The 17,113-nt window shown below is 34.9% G+C and overlaps 1 protein-coding gene across 1 annotated transcript; it reads right to left on the minus strand.

The window, feature by feature from the left end:
• Positions 1 to 13,149: 13,149 nt before the first annotated feature.
• Positions 13,150 to 15,264, minus strand: LOC133182551 (uncharacterized). Its single transcript, XM_061317400.1, has 2 exons — positions 15,054 to 15,264; positions 13,150 to 13,925 (listed from the first exon to the last, which is right to left on the minus strand). Exons 1-2 carry the CDS (start codon positions 15,262 to 15,264, stop codon positions 13,150 to 13,152), a joined length of 987 nt encoding a protein of 328 aa, XP_061173384.1.
• Positions 15,265 to 17,113: the final 1,849 nt, after the last annotated feature.

The raw sequence follows: 17,113 nt of genomic DNA on the forward strand, positions 1-17,113 counted from the left end.
TAACTATTGTTAATTGATAATACATCGTCGATATATTTATATGTCGAGTTGAAGGCCACAGCAAGAGATTTTTTTCTCACATATAAGATTTTGAATAAATTCTGCTTCATATGAATACAAAAATAGGTCTGCTAACAACGGGCCGCAATTGGTACCAGGGTTGGGGTCAATTACTTTGAATTGTAATTAATTACATTCAAATGCATTGATAATTTTGTCAATTACTTACAATTACAATTACATTGATTTTTTTCAAATGTAATTAATTACTCTCAATTACTTTGACAAATTTAAATGTAATTAAATACATTTCAATTACTTAAGTTTTATTTTTAAAAAATCTTGAGATTACATATATAAACGGCATTGGGATACACAAAGTATTATGTACTGAAATGTATTTACTGTTTGAGTTCATTTTAATCATCATCAGATTTTCAAACACAGCATCACTCAAACGACGTCTTTCTGGTCTGAACAGTTTTCCAGCCACGCTGAAAAGTCTTTCAACGGGTACTGAAGTCGCTGGTACAGCTAAATACCTTTGGGCTAACCGAGAAAGACAAGGAAACGTGGAATGATTTTGACTTTAAAATTTTCAGAAACATTTTCTGGGACATTAAATACTATTGAATTCATGATTGGTTCTGAATAAGTTTTTACTATAGTGAACTTTTATTCAGTGTTTTTGTTCTTGAGTATTAGAGGGGTTCACACCTGGACAAAAGTAGACCTCTACCTATTGCCCTGGGCAGTGTGACATGCTGTGTAAACAAATTAAACATTCTGAGACATTTAATTGTTACACAAACACAAGCCCATGCCACACATGTATACTGAACTGTGTATCTTGAAAAGACACCTTTTTAAACTAATAACTTAAAAAATAGCAATTGAAATGTAATTGAAAAGTAATTGAAAATACATGACATTTTTGGAAATGTATTTAAATACATTCAATTACTTGTAATTGAAGACTGGCTCAAATACAACTTACTTCCAATTACTTTAAAAAATGTAATTAATTACGCTCAATTACAAATACTAATTACAATTACCCCATCCCTGATTGGTATCCATGGGAATTCCAACAGATTGTTGGAAGACCTGGTCTCCAAAAATCACATAGATATTGTCAATCAAAAACTCACGCATCTTTTGAATGTCAACTTCAGAGTACTTTTATATACAATCAGAATGTTTTTTAACAAAATTTTGCAAATGACCAATGACAAGGTTAGTAAGTTTACGAGTTCCATTTTTATTGAAAAAGAAAAACCAGCTCTCAATGATGTCAAAAAGCCTGGAATTTAATTTATCGGGGGGAATGGTTGTATACAGAGTTGAAAAGTCGTAAGTTTTTAAGTTATTGATTTTGGTAAATTTTGTGACTTCAAATTTTCCAAACATTCCGTGGAATTTTTAAGTATCCACATCTGGTTTACACCACTTCTAGAATATACTGTTGCACAGTACTCCTTAAGTTTCTCCTTCACTGTTGTTAATATTTTAGTGAGGAGTAAATTAAAGAAAGAGGCTTGATAGAACATTTACTGGAACCCGTTATGTATCTTTGTAAGGATTTTTATGAAATCTCGGAATCCAACATAAATATGGTAATTCAAATTCATTTTGGTTGTTAGGAATATTAAGATTGGTTTAAGAGAAAAAAAAAATTAACAATAAATAACTGCATTCCAGGAGGCAGTTTTATGTTTTGTGCTTTATTACTTATTAATAGGAGGAAACTTATAAGATCCGCTCCAAATTATTCAATGGCTGTCCCAAAGAAATTTATCAAGGTCAGTAAGCATGGCGGACAAATATACATACGCGAAGTGATAGATGGATAATTCATTTTATTTTTGATCAATTCCTCTCTTGCATAATAACAATTTGTTTTATTTCTGTAAAATATTTGAATCAAAAACAAAGCAAAGTGAAACACACCTAAACCTGCACCATTACAGAGATCGTTATCCCTAAACAAGAGGCTCGAGGGCCTTCACGGTCACCTGAGTACAATACAACAATTTAGAGGATCCATAAACTGATAAATGAAGCTTTGTTGCCCAAAAGCAAGAAAAATAGAATGATAAGCATCAACAAAATAATTGGTATAGAATCTATCTGTCCCCCATTTATCACTATTACTATGCAGACTATTAACAAAATGTCTATTTTTAACCCCATATTATTACTTCTCACATTGGTCTCTCTTGGCCTTTGAAGAACATTAAAAAAGATAAGTTATTTTTGCCTCTCTTTTATTCCTCTATTATTTCCAAGTCTACCTGTTCATTAAAACTATAAAAGTACTTTTTGTATTATAGAATAAATAAATTATTCTTGCATAATTCTCTTATTCTATTAACCTTTCAAATACAATATTTACAGTTATTAATTATCAAAGGTAAATGACAAAGGGGAATAACTTTGCTCAGCAGAATACAAGTTCATAGAGCCCTGGCCAGGACCAGAACACTTGACAAAATAATCCAGGGGTTCAAAACTCTGGTAAAAATACCCTTGCATATTAAAATTTTACTCTGTTTGCCTCGAATATGCCCAGAAGCATAGAAGATTTTCAAAGAAATGCATTTTCACTATATTATTAAATAAATACCCCCCCCCCCCTTTACACCAGAACATTTTACCCAGAGGCCATAAACTCACAATTCTGGAAGAAGCACCTTGCTCATCATAACTATACACTTGTTTCTTTGCTTTATTACCAGTAGTAGAAAAAATATTTTGAAAGAAATTATGCATTTTCACTATATTATCAATAGAGCCCCCCTCCTTCCCCAGAACCCCTGACCCAGAAGCCATGAATTTCACAATTTTGGAAGAGGAACTCTTCCTTATCATAACCATGCACTTCCTTTGTTTGAATGATACCCAGGAGCAGAGAAGATTTTAAAAGAATTTATGCATGTTCCCTATATAATCAATAGAGCCCCGCCCAAACACCAGAACCCTTCACCCTGGGGCCACGAAATTCACAATTTCTGAGGAGGCAGCCATGCTCATCATAACTATGCACTAAATTAGTTTATGTAATACCCAGGAACAGAGAAGATTTTCAAAGAATTAATGCTTTTACTATATAATCGATAGAGCCCCGCCCTAACACCCGAACCCCTGACCCAGGGGCCATGAAATTCACAATTTCTGAAAAGGCAGCCATGCTCATCATATCTATGTTCTTAGTTAGTTTATTTAATATCCAGGAGCAGAGAAGAAGATTTTAAAAGAATTAATGCATTTTCACTATATAGTCAATAGAGCCCCTCCTTAACACTTGAAACCCTGACCCTGGGGCCATGAAAGTCACAATTTTGAAAGAGGCATTCTTGCTCATCATAACTATGTACTTAGTTACTTTATTTAATACCCAGGAGCAGAGAAGAAGCTTTTCAAAGAATTAATGCATTTTCACTATATAATCAATAAAGCCCCACACTAGCACCAGAATCCCTGACCCTGGGGCCATGAATTTCATTTTGGTAGAGGGCTCAATGCTTATTACAATCATGCCAACAGTTTGACTGCTTGATGTCCAAGAGTAAAGAAGAAGATTTTTAAAGATTGCATTATTTTTGGTGGTTTTAGCCCCACCCCTCAGCCCCCCCCCCGGGGGGGGGGGCAGGGACCATGAAATTCACAAAGTTCGTCCCCCTCCACCCATAGATGCTACATGCCAAAATTGATTGAAATTGGTTGAGCGGTTTCAGAGAAGAAGCTGAAAATGTTCAAATGTTAACGCACGTCGCACGCCGACGGACGAAAACGGATAGCAATAGATCACCTGAGTAAACTCAGGTGACCTAAAAAGGGTGGCGACGTTAATGCAGTTAGGCGTCCGTAAATTGAACATATACGCTACTTAATTTACCTTTAAACTTTTGGCCTTGTAATGTCGCACTTTTTTTTTACTTGTGTTTACTTTTACCACAATAGCTGTTTGGCACCGTTGAAGGGTACTAAAGGAACAAGGGTAGGAGAACCATGCTTACTTCGGGGGAATGCAATGCACATAATCGGACATTCTTACAATGGATGAATCTGTAACTCTCTGGTATTCAATTTATTTCACAGCATGCTCAGTTCAACAGCTAGAAAATAGAAATATTTAAAATGGGTGTGCCTAAGCAAGAACGATAATTCAAAATTGCAAACTAGTACTTCAGTTAGTTATTTTTCCTCCTTATACTTCATCGTAAAAGCCCACATTGTGCACAGACCTTTAGATCGTTTTAATCCGACCTACAAAAAATTTGGGGTGTAAAAAAAGATAAAGTATGGAACTCCTTACATAGGGTATCCACTTTTCGCCAATGAAATACTTTCATATCAAATGATCTAAATGTTTTCTATTTATATCTATTTTACATATAAACAATCTACACTACAACCAAAATTCATTCCGAAATTCCGTATATGCTGAAATCAGTTCCAGAGTTGACTTTTTTCCTCTCGAAATTAGCTTGGGCCATGGGCATCCACATGAATACTGACTGTGTTTGAGCTGCAGCGAACAGTTGCAAAGTATTTGCATAATTTATTAACATTTTAAAGTTGATTTTTTTCCCCAGATCGTAAGGTTTAGCCTGTAATAATTCCTTTCGAGAAAAAACATTGTAAAACGTCTGCTTCAACAGCTTTACAGTCATGTTGTATAATAATGTAAAAAGAGCTATGATTGAACAAAATTCTCCCGGAATGTGTTATTTACTTTTAGGTTTTTCAAGAATTAGACCGCTTCAGTGTTGTTGGTAACTTAGTATTTTGTAGAGATATAATTAAAAATATTTATAAGAGAGTATAGAATAAATTCCATGGAAAAATTGTCCCGTCGTACCTGCTTTACAATTTAATTTCGAGTAAAAAAAAAGATTAATTTTGGAATTGATTTCAGCATATCTCGGAAGGTATACTGAATTTTGGAATGAACTTTGCTACATGTAGATTGTTATACCTTTAAGAATTGGCTTCTATATAAATCTGTACTTAAAAAAGTCTTAACATTTCTAATGACTTACTAAACGCCCATAAAAAATCGTGTTTGACCGCGGAGTGAAATATTGGACCTGTCGATGAGATATTGGACCGCTTACATCACGCTTTGGGCGGGATCAGCTAAATCTCATTTGAATTCGTTGGAGTTTGATAGTGACGGAATTGACCATGTTTTACCGCAGTGCGGGTACATGAAACTTGTATCATGGACGTCCCAAGATACATGTATGTAAAAAAAAGGTATAATAAAATATTTATTTACTGTGTTCTCGGGCAAAATGCCTTTTATCGACCCCTCGAACTAAACTGTTTGCCCTCGGCCTAACGGTCTCAGGCAAACATTTTGGTTCTTGGGTCCAACAAAACGCATGTTGCTCTGGAACCAAGTCAATAAATGTATATTGGTTATATATGAATAGATATGAATAGAAAGTAAAATTTTAGATCATCTGATTTAAAAGTATTTCATTTGCAAAAGTTGATACCCTCTGTAAGGAGTTCCATACCATTATTTTTTTCTGTGTCGGACTAAAGCGATCTAAAGGCCTGTGATATTGTATGAATCGTTATCACTTAAGTTGTTGAACAATTTATACTTTGTACAATAATGTTAAAAGTAAAAAGGAGAAGAGAACGAACAGTGATCGATTTTAAACACAGGTGACCACATCAGAACAGTTGAAGAAATAATATAAAGTTTTCATCCTACACTAGTGCCACAAAAAGAAAATTATACAAAATTGCAGAGAGTCTGCTAAAACTGGAGGAGGGAAAGCGCCTCTTATGGACCTTACGCAACTTCAGAAGAAAGTGTAAGGGATTTGGGGGGGGGGGGGGTACCTCCATTGATAACTTATAAGATGGAGTCAATACCGCAGAATGCAGTACCTCTCAGCCTAAGGACAGTGAAACTTCATGTAAATGTCCTTCGTGTAAGTAAAAGTGTCATAAACAAAAAAATCTTTATTAAACAGTTTAAACTCTTCATGGAAAGGTGTTGTAATAGCTTATTTTACAACTTTGAATTCAAGCATTCTAAGCATTTTATTAGACTACAATGAATGACACTACTGAAAATTTTGTCTTTAAACATTTTTCCAGGTAGTAAAAGACTGGTACCTTTTTTTTTTTTGAAAACTTTAACATTTACACCTTTATACAAAATATGTTCTTAGTATCCAATAAATAAATACCTCCAAAATTAAATAACATTCAATTAGTGAATGAATAGAGGATCCTTCAAACTAATTTTTTTTTTACCCTTTACTTTCAGCATTACTACACGAGGAACCCTCTCCAACAGAGATACGCCTTGTAAAGAAAGCCCGTCGATTTTCACATGACGCTTTTGATGAAAGAGTATTAATTTTGATATCGAATGTGGAAAACTTGAAATTCAAAAGTAGGGACTTTCAGTGGGTAAAGTGAGACTTGAAATAGAAAAGCAACGTTTAGCAATAGGACAACAGCGATTTGTTATAGAACGCCAGTGGCATCAGGTGTATCTTGCACAGAGAGTTTATTTTGGTCCATCTGCATTCAATACTCTAGTTAATAAGCCTATAAAATAAGCCCTCCGCAAGCATCCTTTAGGATGTAAAGAATGAGGGCCATTCTATGTAATAAGCCTAAGGCTCAAAAAGGGTATCCGATAACATTTTCCTTCGAGGCAGCGAAGCAATCTTTTTTTTAAAGAAGAAAAAAATATCTGTATGTCGTATGTACTACCTGAGCACATGTCGTTTGTAAGGCACAACTCCACGTGCCGAACCATTTTTTAAAGGAATGTTTGTGACAACTCTACCGATTACTTGGGCGGGAATCTTGTATCCATGCAATATTTAGGGATGGATATATGATACCCTTTTAGAGCCTTAGGCTCATTATATAGAATGACCCTCATCCTCTACATCATAAAGGATGCTTGGAGGAGGTCTCATTCTATTACATATCGCCTTTCGGCTCTGGAAAGGGTATCATATAGCATATTTAAAGTGTTGGTCACAAACACCAAGGACGTTAAACAACATACAATCAATCAATCAATCAAGACCTCTTAGTTAAATCAGTAATAAGTATATTTTTGTTAATCATTTGCTGTAGTTAAAACTTCCTAGAAGTGTTAAAGAAATTTAAATCATTTTCTCAATATTAATTTCAAGAACATATTAAAACTTAATTCTATTGAAAGTATCTATTGAAGTCATACTAGTACCAGTTTTGACCAAATTTAATTGTGGACTAACAATATTAGGATTAATATTGTAAAGATTCACAACTCCGGTAAATAACCAGTATATCAATACACTGTAATATAAATTATTTTTTTTCAAAACTTTCAACAATTTGATTCATAATATGCAAAATCCTTTGGAAATAAAAAGAAAATCACATTTTCAATTTTATTAAAGAGAAAAGAAAACAACGTACATGTATAGACAATATTTATAGATGTATTAAATGCAATAATCATCTTTCAAGAAAATTAAACAAATTATAATGTCCTTCATCACACACCAAAGTTCATTATTCCAACACAATTTATCTGTTTAATACTGCAGTTGTAAAATGTCCATCCCTTGAAACATTCAGATTAGCTTCTTAAAAATAAAACTTGAAAAAGGTCTTTGAAGATATCCAGTTGGCTGTCTCTAACAGGTCTTTCAATTCTTTTCAATTTATTGAAGTTGAATCAGGGGTACTTCAAGGAACAGTCCTAGGTCATACCTTGTTTCTGTATTACATCAATGACATGCCCGAAAAAAATAAAATCAACAACAAGACTATTTACAAATGACATCATTGTCTATCTCACCTTAACATCAGATATCGACCGAATGCATCTACAAGACGATCTGAATAAACTAGCTGTATAAGAACAAACCTGGAATATAAGCTTTCACAGAGAAACGCAATGGCATATCCATTTCAAGAAAGAAAACACCAATCAAACACAGTTACATGGACATGTACTTGAGCACGTATAACAACTGCTAAGTATTTAGGTATTACTGTAACATCAAATATGAAGTGACACCAGCACATATCCGACATCTATAAGAAAGCGAATAACACACTGGGCTTCTTGAAACGCAATCTTAACACCAGGAATGCTTCCATAAAGAAAAAGGCATACAAGGCACTAGTACTACCAACAGTAGAATATGCTTGTACAACCTGGGACCCATACTTAAAAGAGGACAAAAACCGGATAGAGATGATTCAACGAAGAGCGGCCGGGTATGTTACAAACAGGTACCTTAACAACTCCTCTATTACCAACATGCTAGAAGACTAAATTGGACATCATTGGAAGAAAGAAGAAACGCAAGACTGGTGTTAATGTACAAAATATGAAATGGGCAGGTAAAAATTGATTCTTCAGAGAGACTCTTGAAACCAACAAGATACAGCAGAAACATGCAACTTGTAACTCATTCCAGAAACCATACTGTAACACTGCGGAAGGAGTCTTTTACCCGAGGACAATTCGGAATTGGAATGTTCTGCCAACTGACACTTCCTCGGCTTCAAGTTTTGAACATTTCAAGGCTCTCTTACTTGATTAAATTAATCAAGTTGTTTTTACATGCACTAAAAATTGTACAGCACATTTATGTTTGATTTAATGACCAAAACTGCGCACACCAAAAAGTGACAAAATAATCAGTTGTTGAAGGCGGTCGCAACATGATAGAACTAGAAGTAGAAGGCAATCCTGAGAAATAGGCGGCAGAAGCAGAAGCTCCTCGAAAAGAATGAGGTGTAAAGTTTTCGATGCTGGAGAGTTCCAAATCTAGCCTAAGTAAAGTTGTTATCGGAAGAAAAATTTAATATGACAAATAAAACTGAAGATTTCCTGTAGTCTTTTTGTCCTTCTCAAGTACTCTTTCAATGTAGATTAAACACAAACGCTTTGTCAGAATATTTATACAATGTCACTTTATGTACAGGACTACCTGTTTTGCAATATAGTAATATTTTCATAATAAAAGGAACATTATTACTAAAAAAATTCCATATTCTGTAAATCTAGAGCCAATAATGTTTGTGGTCTGGAAGCTGTAGTTAGTGCGGTAAGAGCTATTAACTTAAGAGTCAACATGAAAAATCTTAAAACTTTTCAAACATCCCAAGTAAGTTTTACTTTTGATCTAGAGGAATTAATGTTAAAATAACTTTTGATTAATTTTGGCATCAATAATGATGTTTTTGTGCATTCAATACCGAAAAAGGCAGGGAATTCACTAACATAGATTTCTGAGTATTTATTATAGAATAAGAAAGTTTTAACTTAATTAAAGATGTTAAAATATCTCATAACATTCACTTCAGACGGTTTATTGGGATTAATACCCCATTTACATGCATAACACCCAAAATATATATCTTTTCCAACAGCATTGATATAATTGCTTGTTTGTTGCTCCTCTTAAAGATGCTGTAATGATTTTCGCAACAAAGTTTGAAAGTCCTGAATATGGAGTGATCGCCTGATAAATACAAGCGACTAATTTCTTTTTCCGAATGGGAGAACCTCGCCTGTTTGTGGCATTGTCAACAAATCCTTGAGCCAAGGTAGCCTGATTGGAATAGAAACAAGAGCAGATATTACCAAGGGAAACCATATTTGTGTTTTCCTCAATGGAATTGTGATAGTGGCTTCTTTGCTACAGTCATCAAAAATTTTGTTTATAATTCTACCAATCAATTTGAAGGATGGAAAAAATTTAAGGATGAAAAACTGACCATGACATTGTAAAAGCATAAAAATGATATGCTTCCGGATCAATATTCCAGGATACAAATTGATTCGACTGTTTATTTAACCTTGAAGTAAATACTCAGTAAATCTATATCTGGCTTAAAAACTGATTAGAAATTCTTTAAAAGATTTCCGATTTTAGCATCCATTCGTTTGAATCTGAAAATTTTCTAGACAATGAATCGGCATAAACATTTTCAATGCCTGGAATATATTGGGCAGAAATTATTAATTTTCTTTCAAAACACAAGTTCCATACTTCGACTGCTATCTTGTCCTATTGTTTAGATTGCATTCCACCCTTTGCATTAATATATGAAACAACTGTTATATTATCAGTTTTGAAACAGTTATTTAGTGACAGTTTTAATATAAAACCACGACAGAAGACATAGATCAGAAAACCCTTAAACAAAGGTACCAGGTGATTGTAAATATAAACAGTTGCATAACAAAATTGTGTTTAGGCGTGCTTGTCATGGCCATTTAATACATATACAATATATCATAAAAGTACAAATAATGAACAAATGTATGCGCCGCTGAGAAACATTTGGCAGCATAAAGATTAAGCAAAAGAAGTTCCATATTGATCCAGGGAGCCTGGAAAAAACAGTACCCCCCGGAGAAAGCAATCTATACAAAATTATGCCAAAAGGGTCATAGGACATGGGTCCAATGCCTAATGTCCTGAGACCCATCCGCCACAACCAAGATGGGGCGGCAATTTTGCAGCCCAAAATTAATACAAATACAAATATATATGGAAGCACAGATGGTACTATGGAACACTGAAAATATTTGAAATGCAGATAATTTTGGTACAGATGGTACCACTCTCTCTATATATAAATCTGGAAGTGCAAATAGCAAATAAATGGATGATCAACCACAGTTGGTACCACACTTAAATAATATACTGACTGCACAAACTGACATTAGATTTGCGAAGGCCATTTGAGTAACAAATGGCACTCGCAAAATTGACACATGACAAGCATAAACAAACCAAAGAACTACGCACGCTAACTCTCGATTCCCGCCTAAATTTTACACCCATTTAATTCAATACTAATGGCAATTTGGCCGTAAAATTTTTGTTGAATCCAAAGAACAGTTCAATTATAATTGACTGATAATTCCAGTGTTAAACAGTTAATTACCCCTAATTACAGTTCTTTAAATATGGGGGTAGACGATATTTTTCATTGAAATCGGGCTTTAAAGCATCACCACATTTTAAAATATTCTTGGTTATGAATAAATGTTCCTTAAATCTTTTCGTATGTTTTACTCATATAAAATCAAACATATATTATTAATAAAATACAATGTTTTAGTTGTAAACCCCTTTGAAATTGGTGAAAAAATAAGCATTTTTGTAGTTTTTTGTCTGTAAACCTATGCCCCCCCCTCCCCTGAAACACAAAAAGCTTTGGTATGAATTTGTGAAATGACAGTCCATATTACCTGTAAAAAAGAATTTTTGTTTCACGGGGGGAAAAGATGTTTTAAAAATATTTTCCGTTTTCCGTTGATTTCTATAGTGAAAAACACAAGTTTTACCAAAATTATAGAGTTATCTCTCTTTGTTTTCCCAAAGAAGTAATGTTATATGAAAATTCATATAAATATCTATATACATATGAAAAATCATTCAAATGTGTTAACTTTTGAAAATTGACTTGGAGGTAGGCGGGAGAACAATAGTATCGTTCGCAGTTCTTTGTTCCCCCTAAAACTACAACTTTGAATATACTATATGGGGGTTGGTGATTTTGGCATCAAGGGAAATGTTGGTGAAGAAAAGTTGCACTGAATAAAAAGATGCAATCCATTGCCCAATGTATTGATAAAGATGGAATTGCCCAAGTCAGATAAGTGAACCCATCTTTCCTAAATAATGCCCTTTGCTGCACACTAATGTCTGGGTAACTAATAGATGCTCCCCGCCCCTGAAACCTATTAATGACGATTGTTGCACAAGCACTATTTATTCTACGTCTGCATTTTTCACCCTCAGTGTTTGCAAGGCAATTAACCCAACTATAGCGTGGCAAAATATGGGACCAAATCAAAGCAGTATGGGGGAGTAGATCAGCAATGTCTGCTAAAATGGATTTAAAAATTTTTTGGAGGCCTCTTAATGTGTTGTGAGGCTGACCTATATTGTTGCCCCCACAGTGAATGACAATTATCTTTGGAGCATTGTTCCTTGATAACAAAAATTGAATTGTTGGATACAACTGCTCCCAAACCATACCCCGAATCCCATGCCACAATATGGTGAAAGGCTCCAGACAAAGATGGTCTTGATTCAAATTCTTTGCATACAGATTGGCCCAATGTATTATGGATGAACCTATGTTCCAAATGGAATCTATAAACAAATTGAAATGAGCAAACATGAACACATTTATTTTAAATTGTTAATCAAGGAAACTGGTCTCTTGAAATTAGATAATTAATTTTAAGATGCATTAAGCACCTAATTAGGTACTTAATTAGTACATGACAATGGCCTTATGTAAGATTTGTAAGCAAATGACCTTCCCATCTTCTTAATATACTCCTCAGTATAACCCTTGATATACAAGTAGGTTGCACCCCCAATCCGAAATGAATGTGTCTTAAATGAAGATGATTGAATATGTAAAAACTTTAAAGCCTTGTTCAACATGGATGAAAATTGGTATTGGGTTAGTGGTTTCAAGTTCAGGTGTGAAAAGAAGGACACCTGAATATGATTAGATAAAGCAGAATATCTCTGCAATGCTTGAAACAACAATGCTGTATCATTTGATTTTTGGACTTGAACAACTGCCCCTAAACCAGACTGATCAGTCTTTATAAAAATTGAAATGGTATCACATGAAAAAGTAACATGATCAACACCTAATTCCACCACTTCGCTCACTCTAAGTAAGGCAAAAAAGCCAATGTAAAGGCAGATTGAAATAAAGCTGCCTCAAAAGTAGAAAAACACAAATGAGGCAACACATGAATAATTTTTGACAACAACAATGTGATGGGCTTTCTAATATCTTGTGATAGATTAGATTTCTTGTAACCCGCTAATAACTTCTTTACAATAAACGAGTCAACTGAATTTTGCCAGCCATGTAAATTGACCAGAAAACGTATTGCTGACAAATAGCATTTGGCAGTAGAAAAAGCTAGTCCGCTTTCTGAAAGATAAGCTATAAAATTTATCACATGATCTACCGGAGGAGGCCAAACTTGCTGAAATGATGATTCTAGTCTAAATTTGTTAAAACATTGCCATCCTTGCCAATACACCCTAGCTGTGTTTTGAGAAACACTGGCCTGCAGGAGACTGTCTATAGTTGCTGAATAACAGTTCAGAACTCCATAGGAACCATGAAGGGATATGGATCTGCCCAAGGAGCCAATTGCCGAAACCTGGACCACTGAAACCGAGAAATGGCATCAGCAATTTCATTTTTAACACCTGGAATGTGCTGGGCCTTTATTTGTATATTAAACTTTAGAGTATGCAAAACCAACATCCTAACGAAAGTCATAACTCTCTTGATTTCGGACGATTTGCGATTAATGATGTAGACTAAAGCTGAATTATCAATATGAAGAAGAAGCTTCTTATCCCGCAAATTCTCTGCCCAAATGATAATTCCTAACACTATGGGAATGAGTTCTAACAAAGAAATGTCCCTGTATATTTCTTCTTCCCAACAAGCAGGCCAATGGAGACAGCACCAATGCTTACCAAACACAACACCACAGCCAAAAGAACCTGAACTATCTGAATAAAAATGAAGTGCATCTGCCTCATGCAAAGTAAGACCTGGAAATGGAGTGCTACCGTTAAACTGGCTGAGGAACTGCACCCACATTAACAAGTCAGACCTAATCTCTGCCGTTATCCTTACAAAATGAAATGGTTTCTTAACCCCTGCAAATGAACCGTAAATCCTAGTACAAAAAGCCCTACCTGCTGGCAATGCTTTGACTACAAAAGCAAGTGCTCCTGCTAATGACTGCATTTCTTTCAAAGTTACCTTTTTTGATTCCAAAACTGCATAAATTTTTCCTATAAGTTCCTTAACTTTTTCCTTTGGTACAAAGATAGACATAGAAATAGTATCAATTCTCAAACCTAAAAATGTCAAACAATAAGTTGGTATGATAGATTAGTAATCATCCGCCAACCACCCTGCTTCTTAGGTACTAGACCTATGGGGTTGCACCGCAAGTTTGATATTGGAAGATGTAAAAATTGCCCCAATATTCTGCCTAATGTAACCTCCTTATCGATCTTTTCTTGTAATTCATATTTATACTGATTTGCAGAAGTCATGTTTTTAAACTCCACCCTCCTCCTAGGACCACTAAAATTTAAAGAAAAACCAAACCTAAAGCCTAAAGATAAACAATTGGCATCCTCAGCATTAGGATATGAAGATAACAAATGATCCAAGTTAATAGAATTAATTGGCGAATGACCCAATTCCCAAAAGCTAGCACAATTATGTGATAGGATTGGATTTTGACCCTCCCAAAGGCTGTCGGGACTGTTGATTCCTGGAATAAAGATGAGATTGATTACGGACATTAAACTGAGATGCAGGTTTAACTGCCACAGAATTAGTATTGTTCTTAAAACATTTGACTAATGGGTGAAAAGCATTGCACTTTAGACAGCTATGGAAAAAATTACAATTGGGCTTGTTGCAAATACCATCGTAATTATATGCATAACATTTGCGCTGAACTTGCTGGCCAGCTGGCTGATGACGAGAACTGACGTTTGTGGAAGGGGCCGATTGCATGTAAATCATCCACAATTCCGCATCAACAGAGGACCAGCACAAAGAAATATTGTAAGATTTTTTCAGTCGAAACTGAATGTCATAATCCAACCAATTACCTCTCAATTTTTCAGCCCCCTCTTAATCAGTGTCAAATATTTAAACAATGGGATAGCTTGACAAGTATGTTTTGTTAAGTATACTGAAGCAAATATTGAGAAGGCATCGAGCCATTGTGAAAAACTTTAAATTTTTTGGTCCTTCTGCTTTGGTTTTACTTGGAAAACCCCATCCTCAAATACAACTTCATTTTGCTGAGTTACAGTAGGATCATGGGACAAAAGGGTTGCAAAACTTACAAACTGATCATTAAAATTTTTTTCCTTTTGTATTTTGCGGCACATGAGCAGCAAGTGGAGAAGCCGCAGTGATAAAAGGATTCGGCAAATTATTTAAGGGGTCCTAATTGACCGTACCTGAAACATTTGTACCAGAATCTTTGACAGTAAAGGTAGTCGATGTGGATGGGCCTGACGCAGGCTGGCTCTCGATCAATGGCGCCGACTGCACTGACTGTGTCGCACTCTGCATGACCGCCGGTGCTGTATTTGGCATCAACACCAGTGACGAACTCTGCAAAACCACAGGGGCCGCACTTTCTATCCCCGCCGGTACCGAACTCTGCATTACTGCCGAAGCTGCACTTTGCGTTAGTTACGTCACTGGGTTGAATAATGGCGGAGGTAGCCCTGGCCCGCATCGTTGTCGCAACTCGCCGATTTCTACTACCAATAGTCGAATTCACAGTATTTGTCCTGTAGTATGGACTCCTTGTCTTGGAATTTCTCGATGCCCGCAGCATTTTTTACTTTATTTATCCTAGGATTGCAGGATGACAACTGATTGAATGCTACTGAAAATAAGCACGTCTGCTCTTGACTAACTACGAAATAGAAAGGAATAATCTAGAAGACATGCGCAATAAAGGAAGATGAATCAGCATACCGAACCCGAATTAAATTACACATGTAAGAGTTACGCATCTTTGAATACAACTGCACAAAATAACCAGGTTTATCCACATTGGATAAACCTCAATACATTTTAAAGTAAACTTCTTGGGAAAAGATTTTAAACCAAAAAATACCAAAACATTAATATGGAATTTTGCTTCTTCACATGTCCCTCTACCTCCTGTCATTTTATTTTGAAATCTTGCACCCCATCTTTTTAATGATGCATCTGTTTCAATCCAAAATTCAACAGGATTAGGTTTGATTGGCTTACCATTCAGACCCCCAAGATTTGTATATCACCAATCTATTTCGTGAAGACTAATGTCAGAAAAACCATATTAGAATCATAATTGTCATTAAATTTTTCAATTCTTATCTATATCCCTTTCTAAATTTTTATAATGTAAAGGACCTTGCATAATAGCATTACAAGCATTACCTTAACAAACCAATCAAGGATGAAAATTTGTGCATTTTATAATATTTTGTTGATCTTACATGTATTTCTTAACAGCAATTTATTTATTTATTTCTTTTGGGTTGTATTTTTTCCTCTGTAAAGTAAAGTTTGTATTCAACAGTATCAATTACAATTCCAAAGAAAACAATTCTTTGTGTTGGAGTAGTAACTGTTTTCTTGTATTCACGGTAAAACCAAGATTACGTAACTCTGAAGTCACCATAATCGTTTGATACAAGAATTTCGTTTGATTTGAGAATTTTGATTGATGATCAAGGAGTCATCAATGTAATAACAGCATCTAATTCTATTTTTTCTCAATGAAGTATATATTGATTTAAGAACCTTTAGTTAGTAAATATTCTTGGAATGCTGATAATCCAAACGGTAGTACTACGAATCTATAAAATTTTCTTTCCATTCAAAAGTCAAAAATTTCTTGTAATCTGAATGTACACTTATACTAAAATATTTGTATAGTAATTTCCATAAACTCAACTTTATATCCAGCATAAATTATATCGAACATCCAACCATCATCTGTGAAAAGCTTCCAATATTCAAAATTAAGCTTCCTTACCTTTACTTGTAGTACTTTTTCGTCGTGATAATCTATTGTTTCTGGCCTCGCCTCCTCTGGGTACTGTTCATGATCATGAGTTTCGACCTGCATCTGTCCCTGTATGCTTTGCTGTATCTTTGCTGTGGGCTGATGTAATTTTGATTGCCATAGTTTTTTGAAAATGGCAAGCTATTTAGTTTTATATCAATCGGATGTTTATTTATATCCCCTATTACTTTCAACTTAGAAATGCAATTGTCCCCCAGAATGTGATCCGTTCCTGGTATTTCAGCTGAAACAATTTTCTTAAACCTTGGAGGCAGACAGGATTTAATTTCGTTTCTGCGTTTCATTGATAAGTTGTAACAAGAGGCCCAGGGGCCACATCGCTCACCTGAGCACTATGGCTAGGAAAAAGCAGAAATCAGTTCAGTCTAGAAAGGTTGAAAAGTTTAAATAAAAAAGTGGTTCGGGGGGGGGGGGGGGGTCATGAATTGA

The sequence above is a fragment of the Saccostrea echinata genome, unplaced genomic scaffold (genome assembly GCF_033153115.1).
Source record: "Saccostrea echinata isolate AGI-Se365-2 ecotype Australia unplaced genomic scaffold, CSIRO_AGI_Sech_v1 ptg000009l, whole genome shotgun sequence".
In the NCBI taxonomy this organism is placed as follows: domain Eukaryota; kingdom Metazoa; phylum Mollusca; class Bivalvia; order Ostreida; family Ostreidae; genus Saccostrea; species Saccostrea echinata.